General features: G+C 43.0%; 1 protein-coding gene across 9 annotated transcripts in view; it reads left to right on the top strand.

Annotated features, from left to right (window-relative positions):
* The window catches only part of CACNA2D1 (calcium voltage-gated channel auxiliary subunit alpha2delta 1), a 1,026,983-nt gene that overhangs the window by 976,473 nt on the left and 25,660 nt on the right, over positions 1–24,850 (top strand). For all 9 annotated transcript variants that reach the window (XM_029615087.1, XM_029615085.1, XM_029615090.1 and 6 more), the window contains 3 exons: positions 4,690–4,819; positions 7,391–7,503; positions 16,434–16,516. In XM_029615087.1, coding sequence (XP_029470947.1) covers positions 4,690–4,819; positions 7,391–7,503; positions 16,434–16,516 — 326 coding nt within the window. The remainder of the gene's footprint in view (positions 1–4,689; positions 4,820–7,390; positions 7,504–16,433; positions 16,517–24,850) is intronic.

Here is a 24,850-nt window from a genome sequence, read left to right as displayed (position 1 = left end):
CAACCCTCTTTAACATTTACCTCCTCCCACTATGCAAATACCTTTCAGATGCAAACCTCACCTACTTCGTCTATGCAGACGACATACAAATACTTCTCCCCATAAACAAGTCCATCCAACTCACCATGGAAAAATGGAACAACCTCAGCTCAAATCTGTCCCAATTACTATCCCAACTATCACTATGCCTCAACCAAGCCAAAACAGAAATCCTTCACATCCACGATGACCGTCCCTCTTATCCCCTCAAGTGCACCCCCTCCAACCACCCAGGAACCTCAATCAACACGGGAGTGCCACAGATCTCACAAATCTCACTCACTCCATCCACAAGAAACCTAGGAGTAACAATTGACAGCCAACTCAACTTTCAACGACACATCTCCAATACAATTAAGGATGGATTCTTCAAACTCCAAACCCTGAAAAAACTTAAACCCCTTCTCCAAGCGCACGACTTCCGAACAGTCCTTCAATCAATTATCCTCTCAAAACTCGACTACTGCAACTCCCTTCTCATCGGCCTACCAGAAATCCACACCAGACCCCTCCAAGTTCTACAAAATGCCGCCGCCAGAATCATCACCAACAACAAAAAATCCTCCCACATTACACCTACCCTCAAAGAACTCCACTGGCTACCCATCACACAAAGAATCCATTACAAAACACTCACCCTCATGCACAAAAAAATACACAACAACAAAATGAACTGGCTAAACAACGCAATACATCCACACCCCACACAAAGAACCCTCAGATCCACCAACACTGGCCTCCTAGCCATCCCCAATCTCAATTCTGCACACCTCAACGCAACCCGCAAACGAGCCATAACAATAGCGGGACCCACCCTATGGAACACCCTCCCCACCTGTCTCAGAAATGAACCATCACTGCAAACCTTCAAAAAACACCTAAAAACATGGCTGTTTTTAAAAGCCTTCCCACCCGACCCTTAACCTGCCCGAACGCAACCCACCTCATCCCATACTCAAGTCTTCTCACCCCCCTGAATCCCTCACTCCGCTACTTCCTCCCACACCTTCCCCCCTCCCTTCCCTCATCCCCCCCACCTCTATTCCTAAATTACCTAACCAACAAGTCCCTAATCCTAAATTTATTTTATCAACAACACATTCATGTACATATGTTATTTTCTATAACCTTTTGTTATATCCTATAACCTTTTGTTCCATGTACCACTGTTATAATATGTTATAATTGGTTTTTTTTTGTTTTTTTTTTTGGTTACCATGTTATAATGTAAAATAGGGCGGACTACGCCCTATTCTCTTGGTTATCTGGAAACCGATGTGATATCTCGATTGAATGTCGGTATATAAAAGAAATAAATAATAATAATAATAATAAAATTCTTTTTCACTCAATGCACAGTAAAGCTCTGGAATTTGTTACCAGAGGATGTGGTTAGTGCAGTTAGTGTAGCTGGGTTCAAAAAAGGTTTGGATAAGTTCTTGGAGGAGAAGTCCATTAACTGCTATTAATCAATTTTACTTAGGGAATAGCCACTGCTATTAATTGCATCAGTAGCATGGGATCTTCTTAGTGTTTGGGTAATTGCCAGGTTCTTGTGACCTGGTTTTGGCCTCTGTTGGAAACAGGATGCTGGGCTTGATGGACCCTCGGTCTGATCCAGCATGGCAATTTCTTATGTTCTTATGTTCTTAAATAGCACCTGTGATAAAAAAATAAAAAAAGGTGAGGTTAGGGTAATTTTCCAGGTACCGCATTGCATAGCTATTTTACCACAATGTGCATTATTTTTATTAATTTTATTTAACAACTTTTTTATGCCGACATTCGAAGGCACATCATATCGGTTTACAAAGAACTAAGAGAAATTACAGCGAACAGGGCAAAGGGGAGGGGGAGCAAATAACCGTAGATATAGGTTAACAGAAAGAATGTAACCGAAGATATAGATTAAGAAAAGGAATGTAAAAATAGTACAAAAGGGCACTTGGAGTGATAACCATAAACAAACGAATAATACACTATGGAGAGATAACCATAAACAAACTAATAATACACTATGGAGAGATAACCATAAACAAACGAATAATACACTATGGAGTGATAACCATAAACAAACTAATAATACACTATGGAGAGATAACCATAAACAAACGAATAATACACTATGGAGTGATAACCATAAACAAACTAATAATACACTTTGGAGAGAGAACCTGTGATGTTTTCACATTGCAAGCTGAGAGGTGCCCAGACAGCTTTTATTGCATTTTGGGCCGTTATTGGTGTGTGAGGTTTAGAAAAAATGTAACTATTTATACCACTGTAAGAGGGGGCCCAGTAACTCGGGGTGGGGTAGGGTGGGTTCTGGGGCCATTTTACATGCTACAATCTAGGTAGAGAGAACATGGTTCAAATCTACTCTTCTTTCACCTCTCATCCCTCCAAATCTCATCAGGTCTTCACTGATGGTAACTGTGCTGTTCGCACGTACGACTGTGCATGTAAAATTGCCTCCCAGAACCCATCCCACCCCACAATCCTCACCCCGAGTTACTGTGCCCCCTCTTACAGTGGCCTCCATAGAGTCTCGCTCTCTCTCCCTCCCAAACAGGATTTGTGATAAATGTGGCATGAGGAGGACCTCATTTTTGTTTTGTTTTGTTGAATGTTTATTTTGATTTGGTAAATGAATCAAATCAAAATAACCATTAGAAGGAGCCGAAATAAAGAACCCTCCCCCCTCAAATAAAGAAAAACAAACAGAAAAGAAAAAACTTGGTCTGAACATCCCTAGCACGTCTGTATTTGATTTGTACTATTTTTGGTGGAATAAATGAGAGATGTTTTTTTCTAGCAGTCATGCACTCTAGGTTAGGTTCCAATGAAGAGTAGACCTGAGCCTGCACCATGTGTCAGGACAGGAATGGTGAACATGACCCCAAGCTGGAAGATGCAATTAAAGGTCTACACCTGGCTGGATCAGAACTGGGAAATAAAGTTACCTGACTAGAAAAGTGTCTTCTGTAACCTTTGCTTTTATGTTCAAAAGGTTTTATGGTACAAAAGGCTCTCTTATTCGTCAAGCGTCAGCTGCCACAGCAACCTGTGGTTGTTGAATCTCTTTCAAGTAGGCCAAGCAGCCCAGGGGAAGGATCTGAGGGCAATGAATGTTTTGGGAGAAAGGTCTTTAAAGGAGCTGTGCTTATTACCTGAATAGTGGCCGACCAGCTCTGTATGGACTCGTATATGCGGAACATTCTGAAGTAGTGGCAGGAGGTAGCTGAGCAGCTGCCTCAACAGTGGCAGGATACTCTCCAATTGCTGGTGCACAAGGGCCTGAAGTACGGGAAACACAGGGTCCGGTTGACCTACGATATTTTCAAAGTGGCATCGAAAGTCTCTGCAGCAGGGTTTGGTGCTTGTAGAGTTGCCTGGCTGCAGGCCTCGGACCTCTGATCAGAGGTGTGGGAATGACTTGCAGACGTGCCTTGTACAGGAGAGAATCTCTTTAGAGACATGGTAAAGGACACAGTGGTCCAAATTTGGGACCACCATACGACACTCTAGCAATTCTCCCTGGCACCTGGAACCACTCATCCAGGAGTCATTCGAGGTTGGGAAAACTGAAGACTTTCTCCTGCCCGAGGAAATACTACCCTCCTCCACCTTGACCTCATCAACAATCGCAGGCTCCTTGCAACCACCCTGGGAAATAGAGGGCCCCCAAAGTCCCAGCCAGCATCTCTGTCAACTCCAGTGACGGGGTTTTGACTGAATCACAGGGAGCATAGCCACATCCACCGCACCCATGGCAAAGGATCTTCCAGTTGGGGGGCAGGCTGCGGTTCTATGCACACCAGTGGCCCACGGTTACCTTGGACCAGTGGGTCCTTGGCATCATGTACATTGGGTACAAATGAAATCTGTTGAATGCCCTGTGCCAGTGTGTTGTGATGATCAAAAAAGCAAACAGAATGTTAGGAATTATTAGGAAGGGAATGGTGAATAAAACGGAAAATGTCATAATGCCTCTGTATCGCTCCATGGTGAGACCCCACCTTGAATACTGTGTACAATTCTGGTCACCACATCTCAAAAAAGATATAATTGCGATGGAGAAGGTACAGAGAAGGGCGACCAAAATGATAAAGGGGATGGAACAGCTCCCCTATGAGGAAAGACTAAAGAGGTTAGGACTTTTCAGCTTGGAGAAGAGACGGCTGAGGGAGGATAAGATAGAAGTCTACAAAATCATGAAAGGACTTGAACAGGTTTATGTAAATTGGTTATTTAGTCTCTGAGATAATAGAAGGACCAGGGCGCACTCCATGAAGTTAGCAAGTAGCTCATTTAAAATATATTGAAGAAACTTCTTTTTCACACAATGCATAGTTAAGCTTTGGAATTCATTGCCAGAGGATGTGGTTACAGTAGTTAGTGAAACTGGGTTTAAAAAAGGTTTGGATAAGTTCCTAGAAGATAAATCCATAAACTTCTATTATGGTAATCAATAAGCAATAGTAGCTTGTGATTTATCTAATGTTTGGGTACTTGCCAGGTACTTGTGACTGGATTGGCCACTGTTGGAAACAGAATACTGGGCTTGATGGGTCCTTGTTCTGACCCAGTATTGCATATTTTATGTTCTTATGTTTTTGCTGGGTTATTTTTTTTTCTTTTTTTTTGCAGTTGACTATGAAGATCAGGAATCCTCTGCTGCCCTGTCCAAACAAAGCTGCATTACTGAGCAAACCCAATATTTTTTTGAAAACAGCAATAAATCATTTATGGGATATCTGGACTGTGGAAACTGTACAAGGTGAATATTTACACTTGACAAAAAAAACAAAACAGGAGTTTTGGCAACTTGATGGTAATACTAGCAAGAATGAAAACTATAATTAATAAACTAAATTAATACCATTCATTATGTTAATTTTAACTGAAAATAGTGTGAAAGATGAAGGGCATGCAAAATGTCAATCTAGAAGGGCTCTGTTTTCAAAAGATGTAAGGGCCTAACTTAAACATTTGATGTGTAGATCTTCCTAAGTGATAAACTTTTAAATTTGGTAACCAAAAAATGGTGGGCAGTTTAGCAGAAGGTAGAGCTATGGAGGGTAGGGGAGAGAATTTTGGAATTTAGTACTTATTTTCAGTTTTAGGCATCTAAGCGGGTCATTTTCAAAAGCTTATATCGTGCGATAGCATGCTGGGGGCAGAGTCGGGGAGGAGTCGGGGCGATGAGGAGGCGGACTCGGCGGTGTCTTCGCTGGCGGCGATAAGGTTAGTAGCATTATCATCGCCAGTAGCACGCCCAATAGCACCACCTTTCACGGTGGCGCTATTGGGTGCGAAAGCCAGCAGCGAAAACACCGCGGTGGTGCGAAGGCTGCCGACTTTCACAGGCCCGCCCCCGTTTCCCTGGATTCACCATACTGCGATAGAATGGTGAATCCCGGCCTAATTTAGGTGGTTAATACTAGGCACAGTGTTAGCTGCCCTTAAACTATCTCAGTGCCCCTAACCTTGATGCTTCCCCCTCTCCCTGTCGAACCCCAATATTTTAATCAAACATCCCCACTCCTAGAATCCCAATCCCCTTCAAGTCATGATTGCTGGAGTCTCCATCCCAAGCTTCAAGCACTAGAGCCTCAATACCCTTCAGACCATTCCCTGATTCCGTCCCTCCCAGCACCTGAAATGGTTTACCCCTGCATCAAAATATCTCTGCCACCCCTCTGGGATCTCTACTTATGATTCTAGAGGATATTCCTCTTTCAGTGGCAGAATGGACATGATCTTCCTCCTGCTGTCGTTGCTCAGATAATGTCATTGCACCTCTCCACTGCTGAATGAAGAGGTTGATCTTCTTCATGCAGAGGTGATGGGAATAAGGAGACCAGAACTCTGCCAATCATAGCTTCATGAAGACTGAGGCTCTGGGGTGACAGTGAGAGGGGATGGATTTTAGATTTAAGAACCCATTTTCAGCCATGGTTGAGCAACCAAAATCTATGAGATTAAATTTTGTAACTTAGTTGAGTTCTCAGCCTTGGCTGAAAATTGACCTATTAGGAAATATTTTCTAAACAAATTGAAAATGCCCTTCTTATTGCAAAAAATGTGTGCCATTGATGTTAATTCAAAACCTTCATGAATGCATGAAATTTGAAAATTGGATATTTTAACTGAGATTGAAAGTTTCATATTATTTTAATTTGTCTCGGTCTGTACATAAAGTTAGCAAAATGTGACTGGTGATTCCTTATTTTAGTGCAGATTTCTAGCAGTTATATTGATTCAGATAGTAGTGGAATCTTAGTAGAAAATGATGATTTTATTGCACCAAAATTAATGAGAAAGTCTTGTAGTCCTGATGTAGAAATTTGAAGTGGGGTCTTCTGTAGTCATTATTAATGCTACTAATTACTTCTAATATGGTACTAGGCATATGTAGTGCTGTACAGACATACATGAGAGGGTCCCTACTCCATGGAGCTTATGATCCAGCCAATACAGATAAACAAAACAGATGAGTTTCAGGAATTGTATTTAATATAGTAAACATGGTTATGAACAGGTGAATCAAAGCCCAACTCACAATAAATCACAGAAATATCAAAGAGGAAGGGTAAGAAAGCTCCTCAGTTGTCCGTATTTTTATCAATTGTCAGTGTTCAACTTTTCAGATGTCATCGAATACGCCAAATTTCCAAACTTAACCCTGATTAAATGGTCACCAACATGGACTTTATTTCGTGGGAAACTGTCGGGAGGGACCAAAGGTCAAGAGGTCTGAGAAAGGGTAGAAAGATATGGAGTACTTATTAAACTTCTTTACATGTAACAGGGATGGCTGTTGATGATTTACCCTTTCACAGACATTTGGTCCCTCCCAATGCAGTTTCCCATGAAACAAAGTCCACGTCGGTGACCGTGTAATCAGCATTAAATTTGGAATATTCGATGATACATCTGAAAAGTTGAATAAACGCCGACAATTGATAAAAATGCGGACAACTGAGGAGCTTTCCTTGCCCCTCCTCTGATTATTTTGTGATCAGGTACAGCAAGCATTAGACAGAACTTGAAGAAGGCCGGAGAAGAAAGTCAGAAGGTTCAGCCAAGGTGGGACAGAGGAGGAGAAGGAAACACATCGTAGGAGGAGTAGTGGGAGTTGAGGTGCATTGTGAAGGCAATGCATGTGTAGGTGATTAGAAGGAGACGAGGAGACAATGTACTTATTGTACTACAACTTTTCTATGATTATTATAAAACATAAGATTCCAATATTTCAGATTTTAATATTTTGAATGTTTTCAGTGACTTTGATTTTAAAAAATTGGTCATCTTGACTCTGATCATCATTCCTGTGCTTGCTTTCCAGAATTTATCATGCAGAAAAACTTTTGGAAACAAATCTTGTATTTATAATTGTGGATAGTAAAAAAACATGCCTCCCATGTGACTCACGGCCACTAATTCAGGCAGAACAACCTTGTATCCTTTGATGTCAGTTTATGGTAATAATGTTCAAGCATAATGCTATTTAAAGCTCTGCAAGATACTGGTAAGAACAGTGCCAAGTTGTTTCAAAAAGAGAAAATATAGAAGAATGCATAGCAATGCAGATGGGCACCAAAAATAATATGAGCTAGGCCTTCCATGCTAAGAAATAAAAGCCCAGAGTTAATTGCATTATAATGGAAGACATTCTGTTGAAGGTGTAAGTAATAACGAGTCAGTTCACAGAGTGAAAAGGAAGATAAGAGGAGGTTTAAAACCACTTGGAAAGTCAGCATAGAAAATCTCATGAACTAACGTAATAATTAACCTAGAAGCATCATAATGGAGAACAACATTGATATGGTGGCAGCCACCAAATCCTGCTTCACTGATAAATCAGGACTGGGAGGTAACCGTACCAGAATGTATTCCTATATATGTGAAACTAATAAGTCTGAATAATGTCATATAAATCGCCCACATATTTCTGAGCAATGTCTTTGGCTAATAACGTTTATTTGTTTTATTCCCTAAGGAGCGGATTTTCAGAGCCCTGCTCGCCTAAATCCGCCCAAATCCGGGCGGATTTAGGCGAGCAGGGCCCTGTGCACCGGTAAGCCTATTTTACATAGGCCTACCGGCGCGCGCAGAGCCCCGGGACTCGCGTAAGTCCCGGGGTTTTCGGAGGGGGCGTGTCGGGGGGGGGCGTGTCGGGGGGGGGGGCGTGTCGGGGGCGGGCCCGAACCGTACGGTGTTTTGGGGGCGTGTCGGGAGCGTTCCGGGGGCGGGCCCGGGGGCGTGGCTACGGCCGGGGGCGTGGCCGCACCCTCCGGACCCGCCCCCAGATCGCGTCCCAGCGCGCTAGCGGCCTGCTGGCGCGCGGGGATTTACTTCTCCCTCCGGGAGGCATAAATCCCCCAACAAAGGTAAGGGGGGGGTTTAGACAGGGCCGGGCAGGTGGGTTAGGTAGGGGAAGGGAGGGGAAGGTGAGGGGAGGGCAAAAGAAAGTTCCCTCCGAGGCCGCTCCGATTTCGGAGCTGCCTCGGAGGGAACGGGGGTAGGCTGCGCGGCTTGGCGCGCGCCGGCTATATGAAATCGATAGCCTTGCGCGCGCCGATCCCGGATTTCAGCGGATACGAGCGGCTACGCGCATATCTACTGAAATCCAGTGTACTTTTGTTGGCGCCTGGAGCGCCAACAAAAGTACGCCTATTTGCGGTTTTTGAAAATCTACCCCACAGTGTAGAGTTCTCTGTTGCCAAACTGTAATAACACTTCCATTGTTTTGCTCACCGGGGTAAGATTATGCCATTAGTGACGCAATCAAAATAGTTTCTTCGAAAATTTAGTATGGATTTCATTTTTCATTGGTTTGGAAAGATTCTGTCTTCTATTGAACAATAATTTGCCAGGGTCTGGCAGTCCTCTGCTGGTTCCTGGGGGTAGTCACTCCAAAGCCTTTTGTGGAGTGACGAATAGGAACTGTGACTGCGTGAGCCCCTGTGCCCGATTCATCCTCAAGGCAAGACCCAAAGCCCTTGTCAGTGGCAGGTGAGCATGTCCTGACGTGGAGCAGAGTCCACGAGTCTGTACGAAGGCGGGCCATATAGCTGAAAGCTTGACAAAGACAAGCTGAAGCAGAGAATGGACAAGACTGATGATATGTAACAAGGCTGATGGCTTCACAATGCACAGCTGAAATGGAGCAGAAATGAAGACTGGACCCAAACCAAACTAAAGAACGCAGCATTAGAGTTCGACAGGAGGTCCAGGGTCCGGCAAGCGAAATCCAAAACAATCAGAGGTCAGGGCAGGAAGCATGTGAGGAGAATCCAGTAAGTGGTTCAGGGTCAAGGCAGGTAGTGAGCAGTACAAGGTAGCAAGTAGGCAGAATACAGAAAGGCAGACAGCAAGCAAGGAACAGACTAAGGAATGTGTTGCCAAAGCAAAGAGTCCAGCTTCAGGCAGGCTAAGTAGCCTGGAGCATGTAACATCATCATTGGGATGAACGCCCAGCTCTCTCTCCAATTGAGCCGATACAGTAAAAGTCGCGGGAGAGCGGGCGCACGCACAGGCCACTCTCCTGTGTGCACGATTCTGTATTCAAATGAGGGCCCACAGCAAAAAGAGGCGTTAGGGACACTAGCGCATCCCTAGCGCCTCTTTTTGGACAGGAGCGGCGGCTGTCAGCGGGTTTGATGGCCGACGCTCAATTTTGCCGGCGTCGGTTCTCAAACCCGCTGACAGCCACGGGTTCGGAAACCGGACGCCGGCAAAATTGAGCGTCCGGTTTTCAAGCCGCGAGCTGACTTCAAATTTTTTTTTTTTAACTCTTTTTAACTTTCGGGTCGTCCGACTTAATATCACCATGATATTAAGTCGGAGGGTGCACAGAAAAGCAGTTTTTACTGCTTTTCTGTACACTTTTCCGGTGCCCGGAGAAATTAACACCTTCCTTTGGGTAGGCGCTAATTTCTGAAAGTAAAATGTGCGGCTTGGCTGCACATTTTGCTTTCTGAATCACACGGGAATACCTAATAGGGCCATCAACATGCATTTGCATGTTGTGGGCGCTATTTGGTTTGGGGGGGTTGGACGCGCGTTTCCGACACGCTATTACCCTTTACTGAATAAGGGTAAAGGTGAATAAGGGGTAAAGCTAGTGCATCGAAAACACACGTCCAGTTGTGGATTAACAGTGCGCTCCGCCGGAATGATAGTGAATTGTTCTTGTACCTTTCTTCATCAGAAACCCCTGTGGGAAGGGGTAAGTGTGGTCTAGGGGCAGGGCTATTCTTTCTTTTTTTAAATTTAATATTTATTTCAGTTCAGCTAACAAAATGTACTAAAGTAAACATTAGCAGGCTAATTTTAAGAGTGCAGATGCGTGCAGACATATGTTTATCGGCGTGCGAGTGGAGATATGCTGACATATTTAATCATGTCCGCCCCTGTGCACATATGATTTAAAATATTCCTACCACACATAAGTATGCTCCTAATTTTAAGAGGTTACTCAAGCAAACCTACTTTACATATCTTCCATAGGATTTTGCTGGTTTTCAAGCACATATGTGAGCATATTTTAAATCATACTTGCACGAAGAACATTCCCAGTTTTTCTAATTAGCTCACCAGTTTGCCCAGTCAATCTCGAGATCATCCAAACCCTCTGGCTCTTCATCCTGTACGTTCCCCAGTTGACCTGGACCCCTCACCCTGTCATGTGAGCCCTAAAATGAGAGATATGAGGTCTTACTCCTCTTGAAGAACAGCAGTAAAATTACACAGCTAACAAGCTGCCACGCGCCGCGGCCTCCATTTTTAAAATACAAAGTTTCTCGCATAACTGTGTTGGCTCTGCCTGGAATGCTCATACCCCGATCATGCCCCACCCCTTTTCTCCTACCTTATTTTTTGCTCGTGCATTCATAGAAACATAGAAACGACGGCAGAAGAAGACCAAATGGCCCATCCAGTCTGCCCAGCAAGTTTCACACATTTTTTTCTCATACTTATCTGTTTCACTTAGCTCTTTGGTTCTATTTCCCTTCCACCCCCACCATTAATGTAGAGAGCAGTGTTGGAACTGCATCTAAGTGAAATATCTAGCTTAATTAGTTAGGGGTAGCAACTGCTGCAATAAGCAAGCTACACACATGCTTATTAGACTATGTAATTTAGTCCTTGTTGGTTGTTGTCTCTATATAGATCCACCTTTCTTCATTCCCCCTGCCGCATTCTTTTTTTCATTCCCCCTGCCGCAATCGCATATATGCGCGTAAACTGCAGCTTTTACAATCTGCATTGCTCATGTGCAGCCCACAAACATCCATATGTGGGCATTTTAGCATAAGCAAGGCTTTTAGAATTGACCTCTCACTGAACTGAAGCCAGAAAAATACCCCCTACCCCCCCCCCCCCCCAACACACACACACAGACACAGACACAGATACACACAGACAGAGACACACACACACACAGACACAGACATATGCACACAAAATGAAAGAAAACAAAAACCATAGGCTGGGTCTTTTATTCAATACGATAGACCTGCCCAGTAATAAAGACTTACAGACAAGAAATTATTTCCTGGATTCAAAATATAACTTGTGTAGCCCCAACAAAAAGACAAAGACAAGATGGAAGCGGTACAGAGAAGGGCGACCAGGAAGGTGGAGGATCTTCATCGCATGACGTACGAGGAGAGATTGAAGAATCTAAATATGTACACCCTGGAGGAAAGGAGGAGCAGAGGTGATATGATACAGACTTTCAGATACTTGAAAGGTTTTAATGATCCAAAGGCAACAACAAACCTTTACCATAAGAAAAAAATCAGCAGAACCAGGGGTCACGATTTGAAGCTCCAGGGAGGAAGATTCAGAACCAATGTCAGGAAGTATTTCTTCACGGAGAGGGTGGTGGATGCCTGGAATGCCCTTCCGGAGGAAGTGGTGAAGACCAGAACTGTGAAGGACTTCAAAGGGGCGTGGGATAAACACTGTGGATCCATAAAGTCAAGAGGCCGCCAATGAAGAGTGGGTGACTCGCCAGAATGATGGCTACTGCCTGGAGACAATACCCTTATTCAATAAACATACACATGGTTACTGTGACTCCAACATCACTCTAAGCTTCAACAGCAAGAGGAAATGTGGAAAAAAGGATTTGCACTCACAAAGACGGGAGTAGCTGGCTTGTTACGGCGGTTACTACCCCAAACCAAATATCCAAATTACTACCTCCACCTTCCTCTATTCCTGATGCCTTTCAACTAGCTTGATCACTCCATTCTTATACTTCACTTTCAATGCATATCCAGCATAGTTCTCTGCTTCAACAGCAGGGGAGAAGAAAAACTGTTACTTCACACATCCAGCAGAGCTCTCTGCTTAAACGGCAGGGGAGAAGAAAAAAGGGTTCGCACTCACAAAGCGGGGAGTAGCTGGCTTGTTACGGCGGTTACTACCCCAAACCAAATGTACCTGATACTTCACTCTCGAAGCATATCCAGCATGGCTCTCTGCTTCAACGGCATGGGAGAAAGACTGATACATCACGAATTTCCAGCATAGCTCTCTGCTACAACGGCAGGGGAAAAGAAAAACTGATACTTCACGCATATCCAGCATAACTTCAACGGCAGGGGAGAAGAAAAAAGGATTCACACTCACAAAGCGGGGAGTAGCTGGCTTGTTACGGCGGTTACTACCCCAAACCAAATGTGCCTGATACTTCACTTTCGATGCATATCCAGCATAGCTCTCTGCTTCAACGGCAGGGGAGAAGAAAAAACTGATACCTCACGCATATCCAGCATAGCTCCCTGCTTCAACGGCAGGGGAGAAGATAAACAACCAATAAGGACTGTATAACATAATCTGGGTAAAAACAAATAAGCAAGGGTGTAGCTTGCTTATTGCGGCGGTTACTACCCCTACTACCTCTAACTAATCAAGCTAGATATTTCACTTGGATGCAGCTCCATCACCGCTCTCTACATTAATGGCGGGGGTGGAAGGGAATTAGAACCAAGAGCTAAGAGAAACAGATAAGTATGAGAGAAGAAATGAGGGAAGCTTGCTGGGCAGACTGGATGGGCCATTTGGTCTTCTTCTGCCGTCATTTCTATGTTTCTATGTTTCTAACCAAGGGTACGACCTGTGTGGTAATGTGAGCCCCCTCTTTGATTAGACTTCGGAGGGGGTGTTGCCTCTGTGACTCTGCCAAACACACTGAAACAGTAAAATGCTGCTTTTATTACTGCAAGAGACTCCTGCATCAAAAGCTGTGCATAAAGAAAAGGTTACGTCCATCTACCCGTGCCAAAATGTGTGAACAGTGTAAGAGCTTCAGAGTAACCTAGCACACACTTCCATAATGAGTAGGAACACTTTTACCTGACAATCTCAACTATTAATCTCCCCCCATTAATCATTAAAGCAGTAAAACTTTGTATTTGCTGCTATCCAGGCCTGGAATACCTTTGAATTATCAGGGAGCTCTCACTACATTTCCTTGGGGGCGGGATTACCACTCCACTACCTGCTGGGCCTGCTATTGGTCATGCATAACAGAGGCAATAGCTCCTCCCCTCCCGTTCCACATGTCTGAATTCACTATGTAAAGTTCCTTGACTCCAGGGCCTTTGACCTTCTTGGCGTGGCAGATCTTATTGTAGCATGACGCTCTTTCAAACAGGATGAGCAAAAGCAGGAGGAGGTGATGGGGGCTGACGAATGAAGGATTAACATTTAGACAACTCACTCACGTTGGTTTGTAATTTTATTTATTTATTTATTTTAAGTTTTTCTATACCGGCATTCACAATAGATATCGCATCATGTCGGTTTACAATTAACAAGTGGATAGGTAACAAAAAAGGTAAAAACTAATATGTATCTTAATAATAATAATAATAATAATAATAATCGTAGTAATAATAATAAAACATTAAACAAGAGAAGGCTAAGGTATGCAGTTACAGTAATCCCATGGTTTATAGAGAGCAGGTAGTTAACTGTCTTTGATATAAAGAGTAAAATCAAAAACAGGATAACAGCAGCTCAAAGAAAGATAACACCAGGGCCCTGAGCTCAGTATCCTCTCCCTATTTCTGGATCATAGAAGTACACAGTTCACACCAGCAAATCTGGGAAGTCTTTTATCCATGGCAGAAGAGGCTGCAGGAAGAGCTCTCACACTGCTTGTTTCTTCTGAGTGTTGATACAAGTCTTCTGCTGAAGGGGCAGCTAAAGCAGCTTCCAGCAAGACACTGGAGACTCCGTCATATGCTCTCTGTTTGTTCTCTGTGTATCTGCTCAAACTAAGCGGGGAATTCAGTGTCCAGATCCTTTCATAGATTAGCAAACCTTTCCCCCATCAGAGTAGCCTGAATCTCTCCAACTGACCTTTCCAAACTGCTCCAAAAAAAACCCTCTCCTCCTCTCTCTCTGTTGCCTCCTAAGTAAGGTGCTCCATAGCAGGGTGCAGTAGCATGATGCAATGACAATTAAGGCAGCCATGTTGGGGAGGTCAACAGTGTGAGGTGGGAGGGTACTTCACTGGGATTAACCTTCCTTTGGTTTTTCTTTACTTTTGTTACATAATACCAGTGAGTTATCCCCTTCCCCCAGGGAGGTGGGCTCTCGTGAGATACCCACACCTAGGGTGGTGGCAAGATTAAACATTGCATGCTACTGGAAGTCCAAATCTAAACCATCTGTGAATAGTTGGTTAGAGTGGGACAGTAACTTTCAAATTGGCGTGTGTGCACACATTAGTGCACATAAGTTGGTCTATGCCTAGGGACGTGGCCATTTTATAACATGGTCGTGTGCACACGTGTGCCAAAATTTAAGTTGGCACACGCATGTGCGTGCAAATCCTTCTACCACATAAATCAAGAGATTTTAAAAACTGTGCATGCTGACACGATTCCTAGTTTTTCCAGTATGTCCCCAGTTCTCCCAGTTAAGAGAGAGGTCCTCCAAACCCCTCCTAGTTTAATAGCTTGCATTCCCCCAAGTAGCCCCGACCCTTAAAATCCCACAGATCTGCCTAGATTTCTTTAATGTTTAACTTACACGTCATCAATAGCAGAAGTAAAGTTACTTGGCAGGGGACATCTGTGTGCACCAGGGCGCGTAAGTATTTATGCGCACATCTCTGGTTCATGCTCCGAAATGCTCATGCCCCCCCTAGACCACACCCATTCCCTGTCCCCTTTTGAAAGCTTTTGAGGTCTGCATGCTGCTAACCTTTAAGATATTAAGAGTTAGCCAGACAAATATATCTGGCTAACTTTAGACTTGCCCACAGTATGGCCAGAGTCAGCTGGTTAGGTTCACTGGCTATCTCCGCTCCTCCCCAGAATGCTTACTGCCCGCTCCAGGAATGCCCCTGACATATCTGGCTAAATTCTAACCAGATAAAGAATTATCCAACTAGAACTTAGCCAGATAAGTTGCTGAATATTGCGGCAAAGCCTTTCAGATGGATAACTTTTCAGTTGTCGATTTACATTCAGACAACAACCAACAAGGTATTGATCTGTGCAGTCTGGGTAACCAAGCATCGGGGTAACTTGCTTGATGCGGCTGTTACTACCCTTAACCATCAAGCCTTATGCTCACCTTTGATGCAACGCCAACATTACTCTCTGCATCAATGGCAGGAAATTTGAATCAAACAGTTACCAACAAGGGTGCTGAACGTGGTGGTCAGTGAAACAGATAAGTGTGGGAAAATAAGTGTGGGAGCTTGCTGAGCAGACTGGATGGGTGTTTGGTCTTTTTCTGCCGTCATTTCTATGTTTCTACGTAAATGGCTTTTGAATATCTACCCCAAAGGTGTTTGCCATGGATTTAATCACTTTTTATGTGAACGTACCAAAAGTATGGTCACCATTCTTACTTATTTGATTTGTATTCCACTTTTCAGGCATTTCAAAGTGGATTATATTCAAGTACTGAAATTGTAGAGAGGAAACATTCTCCTTGATACTCGCCTTTTTGGAGCCGCATGCACCACCCTTAACTGCACCGATGTTGTAAAGAGAGGTGCATGAATAGCTCTTATAGAGAGTGGTTAATCATATGCAAATTGCAGAGAAGTCAATCGGAAGAATGTGATCACAGAATTCCTGTAACTTTGCCTTTTATACTTAAATGCTGCTTAGAATACAATATCTAAATGTAGCTAAGCCAAGAAATGTGTGCTGTTTATGAGATTTCTACCTCCTGTACAATAAAATAAAAAGCATTTTTCTCAGTGATATCGTGTTATCTGATAAGATTAAAATAAGAAAATGGTGGTGGAAGCAGAGGATGAGGTGCAGTAAGATTTGTTCTGTGACGGAAATGTCTCTGGAATGGATACAATAAGTAAAGTCGCCTTCCTTAACGTGAATGTCCAGCTAATGGGCCCAACGCTTGCATGCTGGTTCAGAATCCGCGGTACAGAAAGGGGCCTGACCTCTGCTTTGACGACGACATACGGGTAAGCCGGAATATTTATGTGCAACCGTGTGGAAAAGAAGCTGCAAACTTTCCTATCTGAAGCAGATAACAAACTATTCTGGAAAATTGTGTTCTGGACCATTTAGTCTCTTTATTTTAACTGTGCTCCATGATTAACATAAAATTAACAGCTGCTTTCCTTATCTGCCTTTTCTCTGAAAACTGTACCTTCACACGCTGATCCGGAGGGTCGTAAGCAGGGCTGCAGTAGCCACTTTGTGTCTGATAATGCCCCGACAAATTTATTCCAGGCCTCGAAGAGGTCTTCAATTGATAAATTGAATAATCCTGGGATGCATGGGCACACATTTAGAATCTGCATTTTATACAGTTCACATTACCCTGAAATAAAGGAATTAAATAGCTAGAATAAAGCAGATATAAGGGATTCCTCCTTTTTAGAGGCGTCCATAGATGACATAACTATTAGAGCAACTCTTTTGGTTTCTTTTTGTAGTGAACGGGATAAAATCCTGGTACTCCAGAAATATTTCAAGAATAAAGATTTCCTTTATTGTGGGCAAAAAATTCAAATTTTCCCAGATGTGGCTCGATGCACTCAATTAAGGAGGAAACAATTTATTTTACTGAAACCAAGGGTTTTATCCCTTGGAACAGTTTTCTTTTTAAAATTCCCATGCAAATGTCTAGTTATTCATTAAAAAAAAAAAAAAAGTTTATTTTTCAGGACCCTACCCATCTTCAGACCTTCTCAGCTGATAAGGAGCAGAGTTGAGGTGTTTATACGGCATTGAAAATGTATAATCTCTTTTTCTGTATTTATTACACTTTCTTTGTATACCCGGTTGGGTTTTTCCTAAATTATACTCCCATTAACTGGGACTATTTGTTTTGGAGTATTTATAATTTATATACTATTTTTTCTTTTGGTGTTTGCTTGTATTTCCAATACGATTACCTGGATTTTTGCAATGCAAATTTTGTTAAAATCTTAAATAAAATATAAATTTAAATAAATAGATAAGTAAATAAATAAACAGATAAATAAATAAATAAAGCAGATATTGCTTGCCCCAGCAGGGATCCTGAGAAGGAGTAATGGCCTCAGTAGCCTGTTATACTGTTACAGCTCTCAGTTTTAATATAAAGCGCAGCTATAGTGAGAATCACAGCTGGATATGATTGAGAGCTGGCAGAAGAAGAGACATTGCCAGCAGCATCTGACTGGTCCCATCCCTACCATTCAGGTTCAAAAGGGGGGTGGGAAATGGCTGAAGAATGTTACTAAAATTAATCTAAGAAATGTGAGAGAGTTTATTTTCATTTGTTAAAGCTTTTATAAGGTGCGCCATGACAGGCTGATTTTCAAATTACAGAAAATAAAGTTAAGAATTAGCATTTAAGGATTATAAAGGAGTGGGCAGATGATAATAACTTGCATAGAGTCTGGGCTTTGTCTGCTGTTAAGATCTGAGGGGATAGGATAGTGGGAACAAAAAAAGGAACAGAATCCAAGGAAGCAAGAGTGGATCCTTAAATCTTCAGAGGACAGAGCCAGCAGATATCTCCAGCTAGCCCAGGAGCAGGAAGAAGTGCCACAGGCTAAATACCTTCAGATATCTGGCCATTGATGGGACTCTTGCAGGGTAGAAGTGGTGAATAGTTTTCTTGATGCTGGATCACATGCCCCACACACACAAATGCTAGTAACTGTGGGCCAGATTCAGCCTGGAAAAACTAATATTAAAAGTTACCTCACACATAACCAGGGTGGTCAGGGCAGTTTTATTTAATCTACTTAAATACTGAATATTAAGACCTTTTCTGTGAGACTTCCTCCAGGTATTATTGCGTGAAGGTACAGCTGTGGCTCACTAGCTTGATGTGCTGATCTGTGTCGTTAGTTGTGGTCTTTTTGTAACAGTGAAATATTTTAGTTAAATTCCTTTGCAATACTCGCTGTGAATCTTCTGCCCCGTGGATGCTCTCACATTAACTCTGCTAACCGTCAGCCAGTTGCATGAACTCTCATCTGGTGTGTCTTTTCTGTGTTCTTTCCTTCTCCTGCCCTTGCTACTTTGCCTGTTATTAATAGGATCAGCCTTTGTGCACAGCAAGTCCTGCCTCTGCCATGATGTCCGCTCCTATCTTCATTTTACTGCAAGTATTCATATGGTGTTGAGGGTCAGTTCTCTTCTCTAATATTTGCTTTCATTTTGCTTTACAATTTAACAGATATTTTCCTTTCATTTTTTTTTTTTTTTTTAAGAGACCCACAGAATTAAAAACTAATGGATGTGAAATTGTGGTCCAGAGCAAATTAACATGGCTGCAAAATTTACTTTTGCAAAGATCAATCTGACACTTGTATCTTTCCACCACTATATGAAAGATGTGCTAATATATTAAAGAAATAAGGAAGGAGGTGAACAAATTCAGCCAATACCAAAATCCCAACGTACAGTTCTGTGTTGAGAATCAGTCACACAGAAGATCAGGGTTCAGTACCATCCCTAGTGACCATCAGTTTTCGTCATGGAGGAATAATGGTTTTCTGTGTTCATGGCACCAGCACATATACCATCATTTAAATAAGTAATCAACCCCTAGATTCATCATTCTTCTATATTTATAGCTGAGTGATGAGGCATGAAAAAAAAAAGGGGTGGGCGGGTGATAGCGGGCAGCCGGCTGCATCGCGGAGGTGCGGTTTCGCCACACACTATTGCCCCCACAGCGCCATGGCAATAGGCGTAGTTATTTCCCGTGGTGCTGCCAATCATAATGTGAAGAACATTATTGCCTGCAGCGCTGCCAGGAGATAACTCCGCCCACAGTCCTCCCCTTCCCCTAATTAGAATAATACTATCGCGATGCGGCCAGTATTGTATGTGGTAGGGCCTTATCGTGTGCGATACCGGAACATCACAGAATATAGAATGACCCTGCAAATAACAGTATTCAAATATATTTAGAAATCTAGAGAGGCTGCAATAGTAAAAGGCTACATTTTTTTTTGTAAAAGGGAGCAATGCATGCAAAAACATGCAAAATTCCCCAAAATGTGCAAAATCATTGACATTTTGGCATTTTTGTGAAAAAATTTGCAAATTTCTCCCCTTCTCTGTAGTATACTTTTGTGCTATGCACAAAACTTAATTTAAATTCCTAAGTAATGAGCTGCTGCAATATAAAAGCATACGAATCAGCTCATTAATTAAGAATTCCATGGAGAATGGTACCTGAAACCAGTTCTGCAGACCGGTTTGCACCTCATGGAGGCATTGTCATGTTTTTATGGCCATCCCAGGAGCCAAACTTCACTTGCAATTTTGTAACCCAGCCCATTTGCATGAGCAGCAAAATTGCAAAGGAAAGAGACCACTAACCAAAAGGAAATCCTTTAGTATACTGATTTTATGGCCTCTTTAGTATATTGGTTGCATGAACCTAAAGTTCTTTTAGTATCGTTCTATAAAATGATGCATTTGTATTTGAGGAGTTAAAGTTGGTTAAAACATTCTTGGCTCAATGGCTCCAGGCAACAGACAATAAAATTCAGTAAATGTAGTTTATACTTCTTTAAAAAAAAAAAAAAAGGAATATTACTGATATATTCTTGCCACTCAGCACATAAAAAGTCTTTGAGAGGCTGCATTGGAAATTTTTTAGAAAAACATTTTTTAAGCTCTGGAATTCATTGTCAGAGGATGTGGTTATGGCAATTAGTGTAGCTAGGTTTAAAATTAGGTTTGGGTAAGTTCCTAGAGCAGAAGTCATAAATTGCTATTAATCAATAAAAATTAGTAGCTTTGGACCCATTCATTTAAAGTTTGGGTACTTGCCAGGTACTTGTTACTTGTTTGGCCAATATTGGACACAGGATACTGGTCTGACCCAGTATGGCAATATCTTATGTTCTTATGTAACGGTGAGAACAGAGCCAAACTTTCTGAAATGGATAAATAAAATGTATAAAATAAATAAAAAATGCTGCTCCTCCTTTTAAATAACTAGGGATGGCCCTTATCCCTGTTTCTGTTTTCCTTGGTGAAGGAGCCTGTAGAGAAAAGACTTGGAGGTGAATATTCAAAGCCATTTAGATGGATAACTCAAAAGTTGAGGAGTAGCATAGTGGTTAGAGCAGTGGGCTACGAACAGCAAAGCCAGAGTCCAAATCCCACTGCCACTCTTTGTGATCTTGGACTCCATTGCTTCAGGGCCCTATTTATTACACATTTTTCCCTTAGGGCCTAATTTTCTAAAGTATCGCAGGCCTGCGATACTTTAGGGAATGAGGGGCGGGGGCCGAAACGGGGGCGGGCCTGCGCTAGCCGGCAGCGATCATACTGTCGCAGTGTGATCGCTGCCAGTTTCGCACCCAATAGCGTCACCATAGGAGGTGTAGCTATTGGGAGCGAACTCGGACGCGAAAAGGGCCTTACCTTTTCATCGTCCGCGGCGTCTTCTCGGAGTCGTCCCTGGTGACGCCCCGACTCCTCCTCTTCCGGGGCCAACTCCACCCCCATTTTGGTATCGCACGCAATAAGGGACTTTTCGTGTGCGAAACGTCCCTTATCGCATGCAATCCAGATGGAAAATGAGGCCCTTAGACACAGCACGGTAGAAAACCTTTAAGAGTAGATATTCATATACTACTTAGCTGGATAAATCGGACTTATCCAGTTAAGTAGCTGCTGCTGAATATCCAGCTATACCACTTAGGCCTGAATTTTCTAAAATTACAGGCCTTAGTGAATCGTGCAGTACTGGGGGGCAGGCCTGCAAAAGCGGTCAGTGATCGCACCACCGCAGTGCTATCGCTGCTGGCCACTGTGAAAGGTGGTGCTATTGGGCGCGTTACTGTCAGCGATAAGGGGCCTTACCTTTTCACTGTCAGCGATGTCTTCGCCGCATCTGCCCTGGTGCCGCCCTGACTCCTCCCCTTTCGGTCCGACTCCGCCCCGACTCCGCCCTGATCTAGCTATTGCGTGCGAAAGCTATAGAAAATGACCCCCTTAGCCAGATAAGCGACTTATCTGACTAAATAGTTAGCCATATAGTCAGTGGGAGGGCTGTGGGCATAGCTGGCCAGCAATATCTTTCCAGTTAATTTAGCCAGATAAGTAGCTATCAATAGTGATCATAATATGATCAAATTTGAATGGGTGACGGTAATAGTTAAAATAAAACCTGAAAGGTACAATTAAAAAGGTTAAGAGTGTGAAACAGGCATAGACCCTGTTAAAAAAAATACCATCCTAGAAGTGCAGTCCAGATGTATTCTATGCATTAAAAAAGGTGGAAGGAAGGTCAAACAATTGCTGGCATGGCTAAAACGTGAGGAGAAAGAGACTATTTTAGCCAAAAGATCTTCATTCAAAAATTGGAAGAAGGATCCATCAGAAGAAAATAGGATAAAGCATAAGCAATGGCAAGTTAAATGTAAGACATTGATAAGACAGGCGAAGAGAGAATTTGAAAAGAAGTTGGCCATAGAGGCAAAAACTGATAATGAAAACTTTTTAAAATATATCCAGTGCAGAAAGCCTGCAAGGGAGTAGAGATGTGTATCTTTTTTTTTTTTTTGGTTTCAATTTCAATTTCATTGAAATTGTCTAATTCATTTAAAACGATTGCAATTCACTATTAAAGTGGCACTTAGGGAAGATAAGGCCATCACAGAAAGACTAAACACATTTTTTGCTTTGGTGTTTACTGAAGAAGATGTTGTGGAAATACCTGTTCCAGAGACAGTTTTAAAGAGTGACGATTCAGATGAACTGAACCAAATCACGGTGAACCTGGATATGTGGTTGGCCAGATTGACAAACTGAAGAGTAGTAAATCACCTGGACTGGATGGTGAACATCCCAGGGATCTGAGGAAACTCAATGAAATTTCAGACCTATTACAATTAATTTGTAACTTATCATTAAAACCATCCTTTGTACCTGAAGTCTGAAAGGTGACCATTGCAACCATGATATTTAAAAAGGGCTCCAGAAGTGATCCAGGAAATATAGACTGGAGAGCCTGACTTCAGTGCCAGGAAAAATCGTGGAAACTGTCATAAAGAATAAAATCACAAAACATTTAGATAGACATAGTTTAATGGGATATAGCCAACATGGATTTACCCAACACAAATCACCTACATTTCTTTGAAGCAATGAATAAACATGTGGACAAAGATGAACCGGTAGATGTGGTGTATTTGGATTTTCAGAAGGTGTTCAACAAAGTCCCTCATGAGAGGTTTCTACGAAAACTAAAATGTCATGGGATAGGAAGCGATGTCTTTTGTGGATTGCAAACTGGCTAAAAGACAGGAAACAGAGTAGGATGAAATGCTCAATTTTCACAGTGGAAAAAGGTAAATAGTGGAGTGCCTCAGGGATCTGTATTTGATAGGGATGTGAATCGTTTTAGGACGATTAAAATTATCGTCCGATAATTTTAATATCGTCTTAAACCGTTATGGAACACAATACAATACAGATTCTAACGATTTATCGTTATAAATCGTTAGAATCGTGAGCCGGCACACTAAAACCCCCTAAAACCCACCCCCGACCCTTTAAATTAAAGCCCCCACCCTCCCGAACCCCCCCCCAAATAACTTAAATAACCTGCGGCTCCAGCGGCGGTCCGGAACGGCAGCGGTCCGGAACGGGCTCCTGCTCCTGAATCTTGTCGTCTTCAGCCGGCGCCATTTTCCAAAATGGCGCCGAAAAATGGCGGCGGCCATAGACGAAAAAGATTGGACGGCAGGAGGTCCTTCCGGACCCCCGCTGGACTTTTGGCAAGTCTCGTGGGGGTCAGGAGGCCCCCCACAAGCTGGCCAAAAGTTCCTGGAGGTCCAGCGGGGGTCAGGGAGCGATTTCCCGCCGCGAATCGTTTTCGTACGGAAAATGGCGCCGGCAGGAGATCGACTGCAGGAGGTCGTTCAGCGAGGGTTCCGGCGCCTCGCTGAACGACCTCCTGCAGTCGATCTCCTGCCGGCGCCATTTTCCGTACGGAAAATGGCGCCGGCCATACGCGTATGGCCGGCGCCATTTTCCGTACGAAAACGATTCGCGGCGGGAAATCGCTCCCTGACCCCCGCTGGACCTCCAGGAACTTTTGGCCAGCTTGTGGGGGGCCTCCTGACCCCCACGAGACTTGCCAAAAGTCCAGCGGGGGTCCGGAAGGACCTCCTGCCGTCCAATCTTTTTCGTCTATGGCCGCCGCCATTTTTCGGCGCCATTTTGGAAAATGGCGCCGGCTGAAGACGACAAGATTGAGGAGCAGGAGCCCGTTCCGGACCGCCGCTGGACCCGCAGGTTATTTAAGTTATTTGGGTGGGGGATTTAATTTAAAGGGTCGGGGGTGGGTTTTAGGGGGTTTTAGTGTGCCGGTTTTTCGATTTTTCGATTTTTCGATTTTTAACGATTTTTAACGATTTTTCACGATATTTTACCCCCCCAAACGGCAACAATACGATTCCCTCCCCCTCCCAGCCGAAATCGATCGTTAAGACGATCGAGGACACGATTCACATCCCTAGTATTTGATCCGGTGCTTTTAAATATATTTATAAATGATATGGAAAGGGGTACAACAAGTGAGGTGATCAAATTTGCGGATTACCCAAAATTATGCAGAATAGTTAATTCTCAAGTGGATTGTGATAAATTGCAAGGGTCCTTGTGAGACTGGACGATTGGGCTTCCAAATGGCAGATGAAATTTAATGAGGACAAGTGCAAGGTGATGCATATCAGGAAAAATAATCCTTGCTGTAGTTACACTATATTAGGTTCTATCTTAGGAGGTACTACCCAGGAAAGAAATCTAGGAGTCATAGTGGATAATGCATTGAAATCGTCAGCTCAGTCTACTGTGGAGGTCAAAAAAGCAAACAGAATGTTAGGAATTATTAGGAAGGAAATTGCAAATAAAATGATGGATGTCATAATGCCTCTATATTGCTCCATGGTGAGACTGTATCTTGAATACTGTGTGCGATTCTTGTTTCCACATCTCAAAAAAGATATAATTGCACTGGAGAAAGTACAGAGAAGGGAATCCAAAATGATAAAAGGCATGGAATGGCTGCTCTTTGAGAAAGACTAAAGAGGTTAGGGCTGTTCAGTTTGGAGAAGAGACGACTGAGGTGGGATATGATAGAGGTCTATGAAATCATGAAAGGACTGTAACAGGTTAATGTGAATCAGTTATTTACTCTCTCAGATAACAGAAGGATCATGGGGCACTCCATGAAATTAGCAAGTAGCTCATTTAAAACAAATTGAAGAAAATTTGTTTTTTAATCAGCGCATAGTTAATCTCTGGAATTCATTGCCAGAGGA

This window comes from Rhinatrema bivittatum, chromosome 9 (assembly GCF_901001135.1).
Source record: "Rhinatrema bivittatum chromosome 9, aRhiBiv1.1, whole genome shotgun sequence".
NCBI classification, from domain to species: domain Eukaryota; kingdom Metazoa; phylum Chordata; class Amphibia; order Gymnophiona; family Rhinatrematidae; genus Rhinatrema; species Rhinatrema bivittatum.
The sequence above is the reverse complement of the archived record's forward strand: the minus strand, read 5'-3'. Positions and strand labels throughout refer to the sequence as shown.